This window comes from Camelina sativa, chromosome 6 (genome assembly GCF_000633955.1).
Source record: "Camelina sativa cultivar DH55 chromosome 6, Cs, whole genome shotgun sequence".
Classification (NCBI taxonomy): Eukaryota; Viridiplantae; Streptophyta; class Magnoliopsida; order Brassicales; family Brassicaceae; genus Camelina; species Camelina sativa.
This window is the reverse complement of record NC_025690.1, coordinates 447,548-469,245: the sequence shown is the minus strand read 5'-3', so window position 1 is coordinate 469,245 and position 21,698 is coordinate 447,548. Positions and strand designations below refer to the sequence as shown.

The window sequence follows — 21,698 nt, the reverse complement described above, 5'->3', positions numbered from 1 at the left end:
TCAACTTGCGGATCAAGAGTTTATACAAAACCTACCTATAATCGTTAACAATATATATATAGATGCAATTCACCATCGACTACAAACACCACTAAACCATTACAGTATCATATCAACAAAATAATAGACATGTGATGTACCACGGGGTAAAACCTAGTATTTTAACATTTTTAATGCTGATTTGATCCTTAACGTCGAAAACACACAATCATGAAACTGTTTTAATAGCCTATAAGGCCCAATACGAAAAGGCCTAAAATTTTAATATTTAATACTCCATTTGTTTCATAAAGATTGATGTTTTGGGATATTTTTTTGTCCCACAAATATTGATGTTTTGTAAACTTCAAGAAGTAATCATTGAAAATATTTAAAAGTTTGAATTGTTATTGGTTTAAAATTAAATAATATCTCTTTAGTCAAAGGAAAAAATATATTTAAACTAAGTAATTATTGTTTTCTTAAAATGTGTAAAAGCTTCTAAACATCAATCTTTATGAGACAGAGAAAGTAATATTTAATATTTTTAATATTTTAATATTGGTCCATCAATAAATGTCAATATATAGTGGTGAAATCGGTGAAATCATATAAAACTTATATATTTAAATTTTAAATTACGAAATTTAAATATTTGTGTGGAGTATACAAATTCCATTGAATAACGTGTCTCCGAGATCCTGACGAAGCATAAAAATATTACAATCAAGTATGCCTATCAATACAAGAGTAAATAGCTATATTTAGCGAGTAAACCAAAACCTCACAACACGATGTTAATAGCAAGTGATAAGAGATACATTAAAAGTTTACGAACATTGGAAGAAAATTGACATTTTACAATAGTGCTATATATTTTTAAAGGATTTAAGTAACTTATTGAATAAAATTGGTTATTTAATAGTTTATATTACATAAATATTCTTTTAAATAAGTATCTTTCAAAATTTGTACAAAAGTTATTAAAAAATTCTCTCAATTATGGTTTTATAGCTTTCTTAGTTCCTTTAATAGTATTTCCACGGTCAAACAAATGCAAGAAAACTTACCTATTATTTATTATATTATTTAGATTCATTATGAAAATAAATATTATTTGAGATGATTAATCAAAAACTAAAAACGCTTTTCCGAGATGATTGATGAAGTCATATATAAAAATCATATTGATTCAATTATACCAGTATACGTGAGACCAGAACCTAACTTATATATATTTACAATTCACAATAATTTGGTTTTAATAAATTAATATAAACATATTATTTATATATATATATATATATATATATATATATTAATTAGTATACTGATAAATGATATGTAATTAGAATAATATTAATAAGTGAATAGAATTTGAAAAATAGTTACATAATAATTTTATGTGAATTATTTATCTTCAAATGAATAAAAAATAAAAGAAAAATAGAAAATATGCAACATATCTTAAGGATGACAAGTAGAATTGTAAATAAAACTATACATCTTGATGTTCATAATATAGGAATAATATATATGTAGTACTAATATCCTAAAAAAAATTAAGAACAATTTAGATGATAGAACAGTTAAATATTTCATCATATTTTTTTTAAAAAATATCACATATATATATAGAGAGAGATAAAGATATCCCACATCGAGAGAATAGAGATTTGTGGGGCAATATATATAGTACATGGGTCTCTCCACTCATTGTCAATTTGTTTTGAGTTGGACCTACGTTTACTAATATGGTATCATATATATATATATATATATATATATATCATATCTTACATATATATATCATACAAACATGTTGAACTTCTTATAAACATAATGTAGCATATGCTACACACATGTTGAACTCTTAATTATATAAAGTATATAAGAATTACAATTTCTGGAATTTTGGTTAGGGTGTCGATCGACACCACATGTGGTGTCGGTCGACACCGTTTGCTGACGGTTCGATTGGTTCGATTTTAATCGTCCGGTTTGCTTGGTTGGTTTAAGAGAAGTCATAAACTCGAGTTTAAAAGGGGAACTCAACTTATTTCGTCCTTTTAGCCGTTTTTGGACAGAGAAGCAGAGAGAAGAAGGAGAAAACGTTTTTGAGAGAGATTTGTGAGATCCTTTGTTGTTCTTGAGAGATCTATTGCTGTGGAGTGAAGATCTTGTGTTAGGAACGAAGGAGAAGGCTTCTAAGTGTTGGATTCGTCGTTGTTGAGTGAGAATCTTCCTGCAAAAGAGGTGAGTGCTTGACCATGGCTGATCTAAGCCTGAGATCTCTGTTGTTTTAGCTGTTTCTTTGTGTTTGTGGTGTTTTGCTTGTGTGGGTTGGTTGTTTTCATGTTCTCATAGGTTCCTGAGAAGTTTGGAAGAGTTTGGGAGGGTTTGGAAGCGGCTTGGAAGGGAGGTTCGTCGTTCGGCTTCGTGCAGATCGATTCTGCCAAGGTGGTGTCGATCGACACCATTTGATGTCGGTCGAAACCATGTTGGTTGAGTGTTGGTCGACACCGACCTTGATGTGAGCACGGGATCGGACACTCCCGGAACGCTCGAGCCGCACCCGGACACCTCTCGGACGCTCGGACAATCGGGACTAGCGTCCACCAGCTAGCGTAGGCGGCAAGTATTCGTCCCGGATCAGCAACGCGGCATCAACCAGTCCCCAAGGATCATCAAGGAGGAGCAAGACAAGGTCATCTAATGGTTAGTACAAGGCCAAGCTCCAACCTTTACACCAATGGCTCATAGCTAGCATCACCAATGAAGGGCCTTGGGTGCGACCAGCTTTGGGAAGCTTGATTCGCGTGTCTTCACCATCACGCTAGTGTGAAGACACCCCTAAGTCATTAGAAGGAGCTGTACTCTTTTTCCTACTTCGTGTTTGTCCCAATGGGTTTACCGAAGGAGTTTTAACGAGGCAGCGAGCTCTAGTGCATCTCCACTTCGTTCCCGCTTGGCTCATTGACAAGATAATGGGCCAAGGAAGTGAAGATCCTATCAGCCACGTCCCACCAATGACGTGGCAATCCTATCTCTTTCCTTTCTTTTTTTTATCTCCTTTGAACTCTCTTATGACCGTTGGATTGGTCTTTGCTTTGATTTACTTTTGCTTTTCTTTATGGCCAAGTGTATGGTTCAGATCATGGCCGTGCGTCTAGGGTTTTAGTGTCCCCCTTATGTAAGCTTGCCTATATAAAGGCCTAAACCCTCATTGTAAAAGGCAGACTTGAATAAGAATTATTTTTCCAAAGAGAGAATCTTTGCTTCTTGTCTCACCCCTCTCCTTAGCCCAAGTCCGGGACTTAGCTCTTGAGAAACCCTAGGAGATTCACGAATCAGGTTCGTAGTCCCCTAGTCTGACCGTATCATGGGCCGTGCCATCTCCCGTGTGTCGTCGCATTGATCCACCTTTCTGTCCGCCGTGTCCGTACATCCGTCTGTACGAAACGTCCCAACCGTCCAACGATCCAGAACTCCGTTTGAGCCTTTAGGCCAAGTTGAGTTATTCCTCGACTTATCTCGTCCCGCTTCTGCCCATCTCTTCCGGAGATCGTCGAGTCGAGTTTCTCATCGGTCGATCCCCTCCATCCCATAAAACCTTGAAGTTAGCCGACGAGTTCGAAGGCCGTACGTCGATCTGCATCCGGAGATCCGCATCCGACCTTCCGTAACGACTGTTCGTACGTCTGCAGCGACTCTCCGTCCGCAGCGACCGTCTGTCCGACCATAGCGACCGTCCGTTCGACCGTAGCAACCGTCTGTGCCTCTAGGCCGACCTGGGTTCACATCAGACCTAGTGTCGGTCGACACCAGTGACGCATTAGCGTCGGTCGACACCAGACTTAACCGAGTCTTGTTTTCCTGGTTTGTTGTGTTATTTGTGTTTTGGTTGTTGGCTTTAATAATAGAATCTCAGTTGCTTATGTGTATAACCCAGTAGATGGGAGGATGGCCTCACTGAGTGTTTATTAAATACTCATGCATCTCAATTTGTGTTTGCGGTGCAGGTAAAGGCAAGTGTGAACGTGGAATCAAGGCGATGAGGAGGAGGATGATCTAGGGTCTCAATTGTGTGTTGTTGGTTATTTATGGTTATGTGTTGAAACCTTGGTTAGAGTTATGATAGGTTGTTGGATAGAATGGTTAGGAATGTTGTTGTATTAATGATATGTTGGTTTGGTATTGTTTGTACGTTTCCGCTGTGTAAGATGGTTATGGCTAGTTTAAATGATGTTTCTTGGTTTGGGTTGATTTAATTAAGTAGTATGGGATGCTTAATTATATATATAGTATTTAAAAAAAAAACGGGTCCGGTCGTTTCAATTTGGTATCATAACGTATACGGTTCTAGGATGGTCATGTGGATGTTGTGGAGCAGTTTAAGGATTTAATTGGTTGAATTGATCTCTATGTTGTTTGATACTTGATGTTGGGTGATGAAATTGATTATGAGTAGTTAGTCAATTTGCTTGTTGTATGGAGTCCTAGCATCATCCTCTTCGAGCCTTCAATGAGATTCCACGGTAAGATGTGTGTGTGCTCTGTGTGTGGTTTTGAATTGTGTGCTTAGCCTTCTGTTCTGTCAGTGCAGAGAGATGGTTTGAGAGGGTGCTGTTGCTAGTCGTGGTCGAGGGCGTGGACGTGGTTGTGGACGCGGATGTGGTCATGGTAGGGATAGAGTTCCAGTTGTTAGTGAGACTGCGGACCAGAGTGTGACAGCAGAGGGTGTTGGCGAGTCGCAGGGTGTCCGGGGAGATTTCATGAGTGTGGCCGGAGGGGGCGGTGTTAATGCCCCAGTAGCCGGTGATGTTAGGGCCCCAGGTGTGGGAGTCCCAGTGGGTGGAGTCTCGGGTGTCAACCTTGCAGGTTTGCTGGCACAGTTGTTAGAGCGGTTGCCACCAGTGGCACCGGCTCGGGCTCAGGTAGTGCCACCAGTGGTGGCGGAGGAGCGGCAGCAAGTGGTTACGGATGTGCAGGTTCATTCTCATTATGTCAGTATGCTGAGGGAGATGAACAACATCGGTACTGAGCGGTTTTCGGGTGGTACTGATCCTACTGTTGCAGATGCATGGAGGACGAGAGTGGAACGTAACTTTCAGTCTCTCAGATGTCCTGAGGATTTTTGGGTGGACATAGGGGTCCATCACTTGAATGGCGATGCTCAGTTGTGGTGGAGATCAGTGGCTGCTAGGAGAGTGCATAGGGAGATTTCTTGGGCTGACTTCGTCGAGGAGTTCAACCTCAAGTATTTTCATATAGAGGCATTGGACCGATTGGAGGTACAGTTTCTACAGTTATCTCAGGGGACTCAGTCGGTATGGGAGCTGGACTTGGAGTTTAGTCGGCTTCTAATGTATGGTGGTCGGGCGATGGAGTCTGAGGTGGCTCAGATTAGGAGGTTCATGAGGGCGCTTCGTGAGGACTTGAGGGTCCACTGCAGAGGGAGGAGTTATGCTACGAGGGCGGAGCTAGTGGAGACTGCAGCTGAGATAGAGGATGACTTGAGGGGGAAGACTATGGTGGTTAGCCCTACCCTTCAGACAGAGGAGACATTAGAGCCGAGCGTTCCAAGCAAGGGTAACAAATCAGAACAAAGGCATAAGAGGAAGCGGGAGGAGACGTCAGTGACAAACCAAGGCGATCAGAGAGGCTACGGGTGCGGGAGCATGGATCACAGGTTGGCAAGCTGCCCTAAGAGAAGCGGGACGCAAGAGAACATTCGAGTGTGATTTTATTGCAAGGAGGTGGGACATATCAGGCCACATTGTCCAAGGTTGCAGCGGTTGACAGTGAGAGGGGTGCAGCCGAGGGAGGGGCCGAGCGCCAATCCTGGAGTTTAGTTTCTTTCTGTTTTCATTGGTTTTGTTAAGCTTTGCGTTTTGGAATTGTAGACGTTTGTTGCATTTGAGAATTTAATAAGATGATTAGTTCTTATGAAATTTTGATGCGTAATGGATGAATGTTTATGTGATTTGTAAATGGAGAGAAATTCCTGATATAGAAGTTTATATAAGTGGAAAGTTTCCAAAAGAGGAAAGTTCTAAAAATAGAAAGTTTTAGGGGAGATAGAAGTTGCCATTTTTAGCAGTTGCGAGCCTTGGAGGGGCTTGTGTGGCCTTTTTGACGGGCTGTTTAGCCAATTGTGTGGCCGATGTGCTTACTGGTGTTGTTGAAGAGGATTTAATAAGATGATTAGTTCATATGGAATCCTGAGGTATACTGGGTTGAAGGATTATTCGATTTCTATAAATGGAAAGTTTCCATGAATAGAAAGTTTCTAAAAATGTGGAGTTCTATGAATAGTTAGGACTTGTCTATTTTTGGAAAGGGGATGTGAAACACCGGAGTTGCGGCTTGCAAAGCATTTGATGCGGTGAATCAGAATATGCGAACGTATGGTACTTGTTTGTTTTATTACGCTCGTATGGATAATTGCCAAGCGGAAAAAGCTATTTATGGAGATTGCAGTTGCAAACAAATAAAACGTTCTATGAATAGTTAGAACTTGTCTGTTTTGGAAAAGGGCGTGTGTAAACACCCGAATGATTAAGATGTGTTAGAGTTGGTCTGATTAGTGGTCATGATGGTGTTGATATTCCAGTGAGGGAATATGGGAATTGGTAGGACATTGTGATGTTTTACGCAAACCACGGAAGGTGGTTCCGGTCAGGAGATGCTTATAGACATTAGGACTTGTTTGCTCATGAGGAGATGATTAGTTCTTTTGGGGAAGATGATTAGTTCTCCGGAGGAGATGATTAGTTCTCCTGAGGGGATGATTAGTTTCTCTATTGCACCGCGGGCTTGACATGTTGCGACCCTGAGAGCGGCAGAGGAGATAATTAGTTCTCCTAGGGGATGATTAGTTCCCCAGAGGGGATGAGTAGTTCCCCTGGTACCGAGATCTCGAGGGTGACGATCCGAGAGTGAGACCGTATGGCTCGAGGTCGACGATCTGAGAGTGCAGGCGGTGTAGTTCGAAGGTTGCGACCTGAGAACGTATGAGTGAGAGAGCAAACAATGTCTAGGATGTGGGTATGAGCATAGTGGCTGGATGTAGACCTCGGAGGTCGGGATTGATCTCGTCTTTTTTGCGTTGTGATGACTAGTGGAGTCAGGGCTGTGTGGGCTGTTGAGTCACGTGGATGTGCGGGCTGTTGCGACAGTTGCACAGAAAACTTTGGGCTGACAGTGTTCAGTCCGGTCGGATATTGTGCAGGCCGTGGTGACGGTTGCACGGGGGTTCTTGGTGGAGAGATGATGTTGCGGGATTCGAGGACGAATCCTTATTGGTGGTGGAGAATTGTAACACCGTTTGCTAACGGTTTGATTGGTTCGATTTTAATCATCCGGTTTGCGTGGTTGGTTTAAGAGAAGCCCTAAACTCGAGTTTAAAAGGGGAACTCGACTTATTTCGTCCTTTTAGCTGTTTCTGGACAGAGAAGCAGAGAGAAGAAGGAGAAAACGTTTTTGAGAGAGATTTGTGAGATCCTTTGTTGTTCTTCAGAGATCTATTGCTGTGGAATGAAGATCTTGTGTTAGGAACAAAGGAGAAGACTTCTAAGTGTTGGATTCGTCGTTGTTGAGTGAGAATCTTCCTGCAAAAGAGGTGAGTGCTTNTAGTTCCCCTGGTACCGAGATCTCGAGGGTGACGATCCGAGAGTGAGACCGTATGGCTCGAGGTCGACGATCTGAGAGTGCAGGCGGTGTAGTTCGAAGGTTGCGACCTGAGAACGTATGAGTGAGAGAGCAAACAATGTCTAGGATGTGGGTATGAGCATAGTGGCTGGATGTAGACCTCGGAGGTCGGGATTGATCTCGTCTTTTTTGCGTTGTGATGACTAGTGGAGTCAGGGCTGTGTGGGCTGTTGAGTCACGTGGATGTGCGGGCTGTTGCGACAGTTGCACAGAAAACTTTGGGCTGACAGTGTTCAGTCCGGTCGGATATTGTGCAGGCCGTGGTGACGGTTGCACGGGGGTTCTTGGTGGAGAGATGATGTTGCGGGATTCGAGGACGAATCCTTATTGGTGGTGGAGAATTGTAACACCGTTTGCTAACGGTTTGATTGGTTCGATTTTAATCATCCGGTTTGCGTGGTTGGTTTAAGAGAAGCCCTAAACTCGAGTTTAAAAGGGGAACTCGACTTATTTCGTCCTTTTAGCTGTTTCTGGACAGAGAAGCAGAGAGAAGAAGGAGAAAACGTTTTTGAGAGAGATTTGTGAGATCCTTTGTTGTTCTTCAGAGATCTATTGCTGTGGAATGAAGATCTTGTGTTAGGAACAAAGGAGAAGGCTTCTAAGTGTTGGATTCGTCGTTGTTGAGTGAGAATCTTCCTGCAAAAGAGGTGAGTGCTTGACCATGGCTGATCTAAGCCTGAGATCTCTGTTGTTTTGGCTGTTTCTTTGTGTTTGTGGTGTTTTGCTTGTGTGGGTTGGTTGTTTTCATGTTCCCATAGGTTCCTGAGAAGTTTGGAAGAGTTAGGGAGGGTTTGGAACGGAGGTTCGTCGTTCGGCTTCGTGCAAATCGATTCTGCGAAGGTGGTGTCGATCGACAACGACCAACACCATGTTGGTTGAGTGTTGTTCGACACCGACCTAGTGTCGGTCGACACCAGTGACGCGTTAGCGTCGGTNAGATGATGTTGCGGGATTCGAGGACGAATCCTTATTGGTGGTGGAGAATTGTAACACCGTTTGCTAACGGTTTGATTGGTTCGATTTTAATCATCCGGTTTGCGTGGTTGGTTTAAGAGAAGCCCTAAACTCGAGTTTAAAAGGGGAACTCGACTTATTTCGTCCTTTTAGCTGTTTCTGGACAGAGAAGCAGAGAGAAGAAGGAGAAAACGTTTTTGAGAGAGATTTGTGAGATCCTTTGTTGTTCTTCAGAGATCTATTGCTGTGGAATGAAGATCTTGTGTTAGGAACAAAGGAGAAGACTTCTAAGTGTTGGATTCGTCGTTGTTGAGTGAGAATCTTCCTGCAAAAGAGGTGAGTGCTTGACCATGGCTGATCTAAGCCTGAGATCTCTGTTGTTTTGGCTGTTTCTTTGTGTTTGTGGTGTTTTGCTTGTGTGGGTTGGTTGTTTTCATGTTCCCATAGGTTCCTGAGAAGTTTGGAAGAGTTAGGGAGGGTTTGGAACGGAGGTTCGTCGTTCGGCTTCGTGCAAATCGATTCTGCGAAGGTGGTGTCGATCGACAACGACCAACACCATGTTGGTTGAGTGTTGTTCGACACCGACCTAGTGTCGGTCGACACCAGTGACGCGTTAGCGTCGGTCGACACCAGACTTAACCGAGTCTTGTTTTCCTGGTTTGTTGTGTTGTTTGTGTTTTGGTTGTTGGCTTTAATAATAGAATCTCAGTTGCTTGTATGTATAGTCCAGTAGATGGGAGGATGGCCTCACTGAGTGTTTATTAAATACTCATGCATCTCAATTTGTGTTTGCGGTGCATGTAAAGGCAAGTGTGAACGTGGAATCAAGGCGATGATGGGGAGGATGATCTAGGGTCTCAATTGTGTGTTGTTGGTTATTTATGGTTATATGTTGGAACCTTGGTTAGAGTTATGATACGTTGTTGGATAGAATGGTTAGGAATGTTATTGTATTAAGGATATGTTGGTTTGGTATTGTTTGTACGTTTCCGCTATTTAAGATAGTTATGGCTGGTTTAAATGATGTTTTGTAGTTTGGGTTGATTTAATTAAGTAGTATGGAATGCTTAATTATATATATAGTATTTAAAAAAAAAAAAAAACGGGTCGGTCGTTTCAAGATGTCCAGCCCTGAGCGTGAGGGGGGTGTATTAAGATATCCCACATTGAGAGAATAGATATTTGTGGGGCAATATATATAGTACATGGGTCTCTCCACTCATTGCTAATTTGTTTTGAGTTGGACCTATGTTTACTAATATGGTATCATATATATATATATATATATATATCATATCTTACATATATATCATACAAACATGTTGAACTTCTTATAAGCATAATGTAGCATATGCTACACACATGTTGAACTCTTAATTACATAAAGTATATAAGAATTACAAAAATGCAATAATTAAATATTAATATCTTTTATTATTTTTTCTATTTTAATTGTTATTAATCATTCATTAGAATGCTATAAAAAATAACATAAACACAAATAAATAATTGCAATTAATTAAAATTTAATGCCTTAAAATATGGATATGATTAAATCTGAGACTTACAAAATATAGAATATATAAGTTATAAAATAAGTGAATAAATCATAAAAGTAAATTTGTTGTGAATAAATGTAACATCCGCGAACCAGATATGGCATTTTTGGTCTGAGTGTCGACCGACACCCTTGGTTTATCGATCGACACCAACATTTCCAGTTTCGATTGGTTTGTTTTAATTGTTGTTTGGTTCGGTTTGGTTCAATTAGAAATCCCTAAACCGAGTATATAAGTGGAGAAGCGACGAATTAAGGGTTTTAGGGTGTGGTTGTCGCCGTTGAGTGAGAAAAGAGAGAAAGAAGAGAGAAAACGTTGGATAGTGTTCTTGAGAGATTTTGACTTGTTCTTGGTGGTTTTTGGTGAGATCTGTAGCTGTAGAAGGGAGAGTTGTTGTTGGGAACGAAGAAGAAGCTCCCTAAGGTGTTGTTTCCACCGTTTCTCAATCAAATCTTCCTACAAAAGAGGTGAGTGCTTGATCATGGCTGATCTAAGCCTGAGATCTCCTTTGTTGTGGTTGTTCTTTGTTGTTGTGGTGCTTTGCTTGCGTGGTTTGGTTGGTTTCATGTTTCCTTAGGTTCCAGAAGCATTTGGGAGAGTTTGGGATGGATTGGAGATGATTGGGAACAGAGATTCGACGATCGGCTCGGAGCAGAACATGTCTGCGAGGTCGGTGTCGATCGACACCAAGTGGGTGTCGGTCGACACCATGTTTGGGCTTGTGTCGATCGACACCTATATGGTGTCGGTCTGGTGTGTGATTCGTGATTTCCTGGTTTGTTGTTTGTTAAACATTGGAATCTCAGTTGCTTGTGTGTATAGCCCAGTAGATGGAAGGATGGCCTCACTGAGTGTTTATAATAATACTCATGCATCTTAATATGTATTTGTGGTGCAGATAAAGGCAAAGTGTGATCGTGGAATCAAGGCGATGAGGAGGAGGATGATCTAGGGTCTCGTTGTGTGTTGGTCTTGGTTATGTTTATTAATGTTGGAACCTGGTTTAGTAGCATGTTAGGTTGTCGGTTATAATGGTTAGGAATGTTCCTGTTGTTGGTATATTTCCGCGGTGCATATTGGTTGTTATTGGTTTGTGGTTTGACGGTTTAATTAAGTATTATGGGGTGCTTGATTATATATTATATTTATTAAAAAAAAAACGGGTCAGGTTGTTTTAATAAAAAGCTGATTTATAAAAGCATAACAATCATCATCCTTAAGCAAATTAAGCATACAAGTTGTTAATCCAGCAAAATCTACTACTTAATGTCAGTTTGCAGTTTCGTGTTCGCTACGGCTTCTTATGGACAAGAGGCTAGCTAGTAAACATTTGTAGAAAGAAAAGAAAAAAAGAAAAAAATCACTTTATTCATACTTGTTTTTTATATATCCTGTACACACAACTACTTTGTCCTTCACCATATAAATACATCCCATCTACCTACTTTCTTCCTATCATTCTTTCTCACTGTTTCTTCTGGTTCTATCTAACATCACTGAAACATCTTAAAGCTTCCTGACTAGATAAAGTAGAAGAGTATGTAATCTTAAATCTCACATACTAAAGAACAGTAGCATGCTGCAGCATCTAGTACCAATTAGTGGTGCTGATTATATGAAAAATAAGATACTAATTAGGTTGTACAAAACAAGAACTATTACACCTTGGTATTTATAGAAACACAAATCTCTGAGAGGCATATATTCTCAACTTAGAAAGAATATGCATAGCTATCACAAGTAATCGAACTTCTAAGTTCCAAGATAACAGAAAGCTTACCTTAAGGATTTCAGGAAGACTGAATTCATTTGATTTGACGACCAATCGCGAGAGAAACTCTGGTCCTTTTCTAAACCACGTGAAAACAGTTAATCTCCAAACTAACAATTTGGTCCATAAACCCAAAAAAGGGAAGGCAGCAATAAGCATCCTCAAGGGCAATGGCTTCTCCGTAACTCACATCCTCGTTTGACGGATAGTCATTTCTAATATCCATGCTGTTAGAATCAACATCTCCTATCATCCATGACTTAGCAGCTTGTATCCTCCCTTACCAACACCACTCCTCATTTTGTCTCCTTGCTTAGTTTTCCTTGTTCTTGAACTACCTACATTCCCAGATCTTGAAAATGTATCTCTTCTGCTTCTTTTCATAGGGCCTACTAAAGCTTGGCCTGCTCCAGACCTTACTTATAACCACAATGAGAGACAACAGAGACTGTACTAAAGGAACCGCTAAACCCGCGTTGGAAACTGTTCCAAGAAGTAAAGACATGCCAATGGGTGCAAGCATCCAACTCAAAGTCCTAAATACCTGCAATTACAAACAAACAAACAAAAAACCCCTATATTATATTGGCTACACAGAGCTAACACCTAAACAACAACATTAAGTATGAATTTTAAAGTGAGAAACTTTACTGATTAAATTTCTGAAAGTTCCAGAAGAAGAAGAAGCAAATACCTCAAAAACCATAGTCCAGTCCACTTCTTCTTCGTTCCTCTAATCATCATAATCGTCATCATCATTATCCAACCACCACGGCTTCTTCTTCTTATTTAGGCTTTCATTTAGGCCCATTTAGTTTGGTGTATATATACAACAAACCTTCGAAAAATCGATAGCGTTTGTGATTTCCCTAGTTTAGAGAGGATGCCGAACTTTGAGACGGCGCCTGAATACGCGACAGCTAAAATAGCGGTGTGGTGGGACATGAAGGACTGTCCGATTCCCGTGGGATATGATGCTCGTCGGGTCCGTCCGAGTATAGAAGGGGCGTTCAAGAAACTAGGCTACTGTGGTCCTGTCTCCATCACTGCCTATGGCGACCAAACACAAACCCCTGATCATGTCCTGCGGGGGCTCTCTTCCACTGGAGTCGCTGTTGCACATGTTAGTTCCGGTTAGTCCATATATTTTTTTTTATCGATCTCATGTGGAATTATATGTAGGGTTTAAATATTTTTCAATTAGTGAAATGGGTTTTTCCTTTAAAAACTACTACTGAAACAGAAAGCACATGCGCACTCATGTATTCAGATATGGTGGAATGGCGAGGTCACAATCCTCCTCCGGCTACAATAATGTTCATATCCGATCAGGTATACCATCCGATGGAGGTGGAGGATGGCGTCTCTTTAGATCTGGCCCGGCTACAACAAGAGACGATATACAACATCTCTCTGACTTATTCGGTTCGTACTAGAGAATCAGTGCAATCAGTAAAGGAATTTTCTGAAGAGTGGGGCTGGGATGAATTACTAGGGTCGAACGCCATGGTTAATAAACATGAAGAAGAAGAAAAAGAAGAAGAAGAAGAAGAAATTATCATCTCTCCTGCCATGTTTTATTGTAAATCGTGCAATTTCGATTGCCAAAGCCCGAGGAAATTCAGAAACCATCTCTCGAGTAGAAAGCATGCATCGCAAGTAAACATCCTCTCTCGCTCTCTCTCCCTCCACATTAATTAATTAATTATTATTTGAGCAGCAACTAACACCTTAGTTTATCGCAGGAGGTTGAAAACCCTACCAAACGAAAATTTACCCCTGTAACATCTGAGTGGGGAAGGAACTACCCGGCCAAGCCTGAATACGCCACAGCTAAAATAGCGGTGTGGTGGGACATGGTGGACTGTCCCATTCCGGAGGGTTTTGATGCTACTCGGGTCCGTCCGAGTTTAGAAGGGGCGTTCTAGATCCTAGGCTACTCTGGTCCTGTTTCCATCACTGCCTATGGCGACCAATCACAAATCCCTTATCATCTCTTGCGAAGTCTCTCTTCCACTGGAGTCTCTCTTGCACATGCCATTGACGGTTAGTCCATTTGTTATTCATCTCTCGTAGCTCGACTTTATATATATATATATATATATATATATATATCAATAGTGCAATGCTTTCCTTTTATTGAAACAGAACTCAGATGCAAGAAAATGTTGTCCGATTTCTTGAAATGGCGAGACCTTAATCCTCCTCCAGCTACATTGATGATGATCATATCCAGCTACAGTGATAATTTGGAAGATACAACATGTTCCTGGCTTATCCATTTAGGCCTTAGAAAATGTTATCCCTGGTCACCTCTGCCGAGTGGCTCTGGGAAAGTTTTATTTGTTCTCCTCTCATCATCTACTACGTACTATTGAAATCTAATTACGCTGTTTCTGAAGCTGTTTTTTTTTCCACAGTTTCTGAGACAAGACACGTTCTTCAGAGGTGCAGTAGTCAAAGGGGTGAATCTACCGGAATGTTTGATTGCAAAACGTGCCGTTGTGATTGCAAAAGCTTTGATGATTTCATGAAGCATCTCTCAACTAATGAACATGCATGGAAAGTAAGCATTCTCTCTCAATACATTGTTTCATTTTTCTAAGCAACAATCTGTTTCAACTTTTTTTACACTCCTTGTCAAGCAGGAGTCTTGTATTCATGAGCGTATTCGATCCAGTCTACGCATGTACCGCCTAGAGAGAAAGTACCGCCTAGAGCAGGCAAGAGAAAAGGTTGAAATAGAAAGCATGAAATTGGTTTTCCACACTTGCTGGTTTCCACAGTTTTATGTTTTCACGTTTCCAAAATACTCTTTGTTTCTTGTAGGTAGAAGATTTTCCAAAGAGCAAACGTTTGAGGAAAGCATTCCGGACTGGTTTTCGTCCTTTTCATAATCATTTACGTCTTACTAGGAGCTCGACGTCTTACTAATCGTGGAGCTCAAAAATCTTCTACGTGGAACTTGGTTGTTTCATACCCGCATCTGGCAGAAACGAGTGTCTACCCAACGCCAACATGATCAGCCGGCGCCGGCAGCTTCGAGACGAATATAATGAATTCGGGTTGAGTTTTCCATTGTCCTCGAAGCTCTTATTTTTCGTTTCTGTCTTTGTTTCAAGATACTCTCGTTTGGACTATTTATTTTTTCGTTTCGCTATATATGTTTGTCTGAAACAGTAGTAATTTATTTACTTTTAATTAAGTTAAATCATATTATTTAGTATTTAGTATTTACTAATAATGCCTTCAAGATCAAACTTCTGCCTCATCATTGAACTCCAAGTCCAAGGAGATATATACATTATTATTTCAAATTTATTAGTTGCATTTTATTATTTCGTTTTTGCTCTGTTTTACATTACGTGTGAGTTAACACATGTTATCCTCAATCAACGGACAGATTCGTTACGCACATATATATACAGTATTCGTAAATTAATACGAGCTTAATTATGTGATTAATTTATAACATCTATAACCAGAAATAAAAGGAGACTCCACGTCCATAGTCCATGCCTGAATTCGTATGATCTTTTCAATTATATGCGTTTGTTTCAATAATGTTAAGTTGTTACATTTGATTTGATACTTTTTTGTTTTTATTAAATGTTGAATTCGTTAATAAGTGGACAGAAATTTTACCATAGCTTATAGTTTTGATGATAAAACTCATATTTTTTTTAAGAATTATGCACACTAGCATAACAAATGGAAGTAAAACATAATTGTCGTTTATTCGTCTTATCCACGGCAGAAGACGAAAAAAAAAACATTATAAGAGATAACGTTAGAGATTTTGAGAAACAAAAATTGCTAGACCCAATTATGGCTATGATAAACATCTAGATTCTAGAATGGTAGTTTTCATAAGTATGGTTTATTGGATTAGGTTTATACAGTTTACACACCATAGTGGCTTGGTAATCAAAACCAATGGAAAATAAAATAGGGTTTGTTTGCATGCTAGTACATTTTGAAAACTTAATTGGTAAACTAATACATTTACTATTCAAAATTAGAAAAATAAGTGTTGTGTAATAGAGAACGTGTGAGATATGAGAGATTGTGGGACATATGCTTGGACGAGAAGATTACCAAAAAGGTATGTGTGTGGGTGAGAAATAAAGTTTTTTTTTCTTTCAATCATAATTATTCAAATAATTGTTAATATAATTTTTTTTTGAAATTTTCTTGGATACAAATAGGTATATTTTTTTCTTTACAATTTGATATTAATTTTATTTAATAATTTTTAAATATATTATATACATCTTTTGTATCCGTACACCTTATTTAGTGTACAAATGTCTATACACTTTATTAAGTGTACAAACACATAATATTAAGTGTACATATGTAATTTAAACAAAATCATTGTGATACAAATATTTGAAACCCTAAGAATTAAACAAATTACACAAATTAAATTTGTATACTTAATAATGTGTACGAACATTAATAATGGATAATGTCTGTACACTTAATAATGTGTACGGATACAAAATTTGTAAAAAAAAAATTAACATTATCAAATAAAATCATCAAACAAAATGCATATCAAAAAAAAAACTTAGATTTTTATACATCTTTAAAATTTTAGAAAACCAATTTTAATTACCTAGCATTTTTGTTTTTAAAATTGTTGAGAGCATATTAAAAAAAAAATTAGAATCTAAATAGCATGTGTTGGATCAATAGAAATACTTCACCACTCCAAAATATGAAATGTTGATGAAGGTTGAAAAGTCTTATGAACAGTAGAAAACAGTAAAAACATGGAATTTGCTAATTATAAATAGTGATTGTACCAAATATTTGTTTTGAAAACTGTCTATTTTACCAAATAACTCAATAAAATACCACTATAGTAAAATGCCGATATTATCCACGTAGGTCTGTTCCTCAAATAAGGGTGGATTTGTCATTTACAAACAGCTGATCACGCACATTTCACTTGTCTTCTTTATTAGTTTTCTTTTTCTTCTTTTTTTTTTTTTTTTTTTTTTTTTTTTTTTTTTTTTTTTNAAAGCTTTTTCTAAATTACATACATCAAATTGTGTTGTGTGTGTTCGTTTTTTTTACACAAACAAAAAAAAAAAACCAGTAAGGATTAAGGAAAAAATAAAAAATAAAAATCAGAAAATAGTTTTCTCCAGAAATCGAATTCGAGAAACGGGAGTAACAAGTGGTAGCCACAGATGAGTTCATCGTTTTTGTTTTTTGACCAGATCTGATTTTGATTTCGTCTTTGACGTTCAATAATCCAATCCGCTCTTCTTCTTCTTCTTCTCCGATCGCGATTTTCATCTGACCAGAGAGAGAGAGAGAGAGAGATGTCAGACGCTCTTTCTGCGATTCCGGCCGCTGTTCATCGCAATCTCTCCGATAAACTCTATGAGAAGCGCAAAAATGCTGCCCTTGAGGTTTCTCAATCTCTTATCTCCTCTTTTCTTTTGCCTCTCTTATTTAGGGTTTTTCCTTACTTTGTCTTTCAATTGTTTTCTAAGATGATGATAGTTTCTTTTTTGTAATCTTCGATTATTGTTGTGTGTGTGTAGCTTGAGAATATTGTGAAGAATCTAACTTCTTCGGGTGATCATGACAAGATCTCCAAAGTCATTGAGATGTTGATTAAGGAATTTGCCAAATCCCCTCAAGCTAATCATAGAAAGGTCTCCCCCAATTTGCATTTGCGTTTCTCTACTTAGATCCGAGGGTTTTCCGATTTTTTCCTTTGTGAAATTGCTTTGATCATTGGGGCTTTTTTTTTTTTTTGTTTTTGGTATAATAATAATAGGGTGGTCTTATTGGCTTAGCTGCTGTTACAGTTGGTTTGTCTACAGAAGCTGCTCAATATCTTGAGGTATTTATATATTTATCTATGTATGGAGTGTGAATTGTTCAAGCATATGATGCACTATATATATAACACATAGTTAATCTATCTGCTCATAGTAAGATTTGAAAAGCTATGATTACTGTTCTCTTTTTTTCTATGTATAATTCCATCTATGGTATTTGTCTACTTTCTTTCTTGGATTATAAAAACGTTTTCTAATGTTTCTTTTTTCATTCATGACATGTGAAGCACATAGTGCCACCTGTGATTAATTCCTTTTCTGATCAAGATAGCCGAGTTCGGTACTATGCATGTGAAGCTCTATATAACATTGCAAAGGTAAAAGATTTTACTAGTAGTATCCATGTGTTTTCAGTTCATTCTTCTATGTGATACTGTCATTGATGCACAGTTGCCTTTTTTTATTTCTGGTTTACTACTACAGGTTGTGCGAGGCGATTTCATTATTTTCTTCAATAAGATTTTTGATGCCTTGTGCAAACTCTCAGCTGATTCTGATGCCAATGTCCAAAGTGCTGCTCATCTTTTGGATCGCCTTGTTAAGGTGTGGACAGTTTTTTTTTTCTTACACATGATATTTTGATTTTAAACATTACGCTGAATTAGAGTTAAAACCTTGTAAAGCAGGATATTGTGACGGAAAGTGATCAGTTCAGGTTTGTCTAGTTAGCTTTTTTTGGGTCTGTGTATCAAAACTATATCTGTCACTATTAACTTTACTTGACGCTCCATTTCTTTTGGATTTGGATTTTTGCAGTATTGAGGAATTCATACCTCTTTTAAAAGAGCGCATGAACGTTCTAAACCCTTATGTACGGCAATTTCTGGTAGGATGGATCACTGTTCTTGATAGTGTTCCAGACATTGATATGCTTGGGTTTCTGCCTGACTTTCTAGATGGTAATTGCACTTTTGCTAACTTCAGCTTGATGTATATTTTGTTATTTGTGTATCAGCTGACGCAACTTGTCATTGAATTTCAGGGTTATTCAATATGCTGAGCGACTCTAGTCATGAAATACGACAACAAGCTGATTCAGCTCTTTCAGAGTTTCTTCAAGAGATAAAAAATTCACCAGTAAGACTTCTGTTGTTTGGCCTTATTTTTTGGACTAAGAAAAAAATCCTGCTAGCAAATTCCTTTTCTCAACTAATTTTCTGGAGGTCTATCTTTTCTTGTTAGCTCGTCTACTTTTTAAAGACAATATTTATGTTTCATTGGTAAATTACTGACTCGAGCGGTGCTACTGTTGAAGTCTGTAGATTATGGTCGCATGGCTGAAATACTGGTGCAGAGGGCTGCTTCTCCTGATGAATTTACTCGATTAACAGCCATCACGTGGGTAAGCAGAAAAAACCATGCTTCTTCTTGGCCTCTTCCAGTTACATATATGGGTACTTTGACTTCTCAGGAGATTCATATACTAAGAATATCTGCTTTTTATTAAATGTCTTTTGTAGATAAACGAGTTTGTAAAACTTGGGGGTGACCAGCTCGTGCGTTATTACGCTGATATTCTTGGGGCTATTTTGCCTTGCATATCTGACAAAGAAGAGAAAATTAGGGTGGTAAGTTTGCTTCTCCTCCTCCCCGGTAATTGAAACTGTAGGTTTTGTATGCAACTTTTCACTTTCTTTGTTTTTTCAATTTTCTTCCCACAAGGTTGCTCGTGAAACCAATGAAGAACTTCGTTCAATTCATGTTGAACCCTCGGATGGTTTTGACGTTGGCGCAATTCTCTCTGTTGCAAGGAGGTTAGTTTTTCTCTATCTTTTTTTTTTTCCTTTTGAATGATATAAAATCTCGCCTGTTTTTGTGATTTGTGAGTTTTTCCATCGAGCAGGCAGCTATCAAGTGACTTTGAGGCTACACGAATTGAAGCATTGAATTGGATATCAACACTTTTAAACAAGCATCGTACAGAGGTAAAGAAACTGGTTTTTGTTTGGGCATCATTCTTTTCAAGTTTGCCCTTTTGGTTTGTTGCTATATAACTAAATTGCTAATCTTGTAACAGGTCCTGTGCTTCCTGAATGACATATTTGACACCCTTCTAAAAGCACTATCTGATTCTTCTGACGACGTAAGTTTTATTCCCTGACTGTTTGTTTGATTGGTTGTTGAACTTTGTATGATATGTAGGTTTGGTTTTGCCTGGTAATGAACTTATTTGATATTTGAACTATCTGGACTTGAAAATATACTTTAGGTGGTGCTCTTGGTTCTGGAGGTTCATGCTGGTGTAGCAAAAGATCCTCAACACTTTCGCCAGCTCATTGTATTTCTAGTCCACAATTTCCGAGCTGATAATTCTCTTTTGGAAAGGTTAGTTGCATCTAATAATCTGCCTTTAAGTTGCTGGAAAGAACATATTTATTTAGTTGGCCAAAACATTTCTCTTTACAGGCGTGGTGCCCTTATCGTCCGAAGAATGTGTGTACTTTTGGATGCCGAAAGAGTCTACCGAGAGCTCTCAACAATTCTTGAGGGAGAAGATAATCTTGACTTTGCCTCTACCATGGTTCAGGTATTATCTCCTTTTCCTAGATATCTTCAATTAAGGAATGTTTTAAGGTCAGTACAGTGAGTTGATTGTTTTTGTCTGCGTGGCTTATATTAGCCCTTTGAGAGTTGACTGGGTTTTTCTCACTTTGAGTTATTAATCACTAGACTGCCTTTTTGTTTTATGTTTCAGGCATTGAATTTGATTTTGCTTACTTCCCCGGAGTTATCGAAACTACGAGATCTATTAAAAGGTTCACTCGTCAATCGCGAAGGGAAAGAACTTTTTGTTGCCTTGTATACTTCATGGTGCCATTCACCCATGGCAATTATAAGCCTGTGCTTATTAGCTCAGGTAAAAATCAATAAGAAATGTAAATTTAACACAATGTGATTGTGTTGACTATCTGTATTGAATATCGAGGAAACAAAATTATTGACAGGCTTACCAGCATGCGAGTGTCGTGATTCAATCATTGGTAGAAGAAGACATCAACGTCAAATTTCTAGTACAGCTTGATAAATTGATCCGGCTTCTTGAAACTCCAATCTTTACTTACCTTAGGTTGCAGGTTTGCTTGAATTTTTTCAACCAATCCGCTTACTTTTATGATTTTTTTCGTTTCTACCAAAACCTTTTTTGTCTTCTGCAGCTTCTTGAACCAGGAAGGTACACGTGGTTGCTGAAAACACTTTACGGTCTTCTAATGTTACTTCCCCAGGTAAAACGAGAAGAAAAGAAGAAACAGACTTATTTGGTCTGTTGCAAAATTGCTGTTTTTTTTCTTCTGAAAATTGTTAATTCCTAGTTTTTTTTTTTTTTTATGTATGCAGCAAAGTGCGGCATTCAAGATACTTAGAACAAGACTCAAAACTGTGCCAACGTACTCATTCAGTACTGGAAACCAAATAGGAAGAGCAACTTCAGGAGTTCCTTTCTCTCAGTATATGCATCAAAACGAGGACGGTGACTTAGAAGAAGATAATGGCAACAGTCCCCACCAAGGAATCAATTTTTCTGCGCGGCTACAACAGTTTGAGAACGTACAGAATCTGCATCGTGGCCAGGCAAGGACTAGAGTGAACTACTCATATCACACTTCCTCTTCTTCTACATCAAAGGTACACAGAACGCAGCACATTTATCTTAAGGCTTGGAGTGTTGAATGTTATTAGACATAGATAGGCTCATGGTGCTTTTTATTGATCTGTTAGGAGGTGAGGAGATCTGAAGAACAACAACAGCAGCAGCAACAGCAACAACAACAACAACGACCACCACCTTCCTCGACATCATCATCAGCTGCAGACAACAATCGACCTCCATCAAGATCTTCAAGAAAAGGCCCTGGTCAA

The 21,698-nt window shown here is 38.8% G+C and overlaps 1 protein-coding gene and 1 pseudogene across 1 annotated transcript in view; one reads left to right on the top strand and one right to left on the bottom strand.

The window, feature by feature from the left end:
* LOC104793819 lies at window positions 12,056-12,787 on the bottom strand (annotated as a pseudogene).
* LOC104793817 (protein VAC14 homolog) overlaps window positions 17,053-21,698 on the top strand; it is a 5,677-nt gene continuing 1,031 nt past the window's right edge. The window contains exons 1-20 of the mRNA XM_010520246.1: window positions 17,053-17,402; window positions 17,538-17,651; window positions 17,777-17,842; window positions 18,068-18,157; window positions 18,264-18,383; window positions 18,467-18,495; window positions 18,597-18,739; window positions 18,823-18,917; window positions 19,096-19,182; window positions 19,301-19,408; window positions 19,503-19,594; window positions 19,684-19,765; window positions 19,858-19,923; window positions 20,050-20,165; window positions 20,247-20,367; window positions 20,536-20,697; window positions 20,786-20,914; window positions 20,996-21,064; window positions 21,177-21,464; window positions 21,558-21,693. Of these exons, the coding sequence (XP_010518548.1) occupies window positions 17,313-17,402; window positions 17,538-17,651; window positions 17,777-17,842; window positions 18,068-18,157; window positions 18,264-18,383; window positions 18,467-18,495; window positions 18,597-18,739; window positions 18,823-18,917; window positions 19,096-19,182; window positions 19,301-19,408; window positions 19,503-19,594; window positions 19,684-19,765; window positions 19,858-19,923; window positions 20,050-20,165; window positions 20,247-20,367; window positions 20,536-20,697; window positions 20,786-20,914; window positions 20,996-21,064; window positions 21,177-21,464; window positions 21,558-21,693 (2,203 nt within the window). The 5' untranslated portion in view covers window positions 17,053-17,312. The remainder of the gene's footprint in view (window positions 17,403-17,537; window positions 17,652-17,776; window positions 17,843-18,067; window positions 18,158-18,263; window positions 18,384-18,466; window positions 18,496-18,596; window positions 18,740-18,822; window positions 18,918-19,095; window positions 19,183-19,300; window positions 19,409-19,502; window positions 19,595-19,683; window positions 19,766-19,857; window positions 19,924-20,049; window positions 20,166-20,246; window positions 20,368-20,535; window positions 20,698-20,785; window positions 20,915-20,995; window positions 21,065-21,176; window positions 21,465-21,557; window positions 21,694-21,698) is intronic.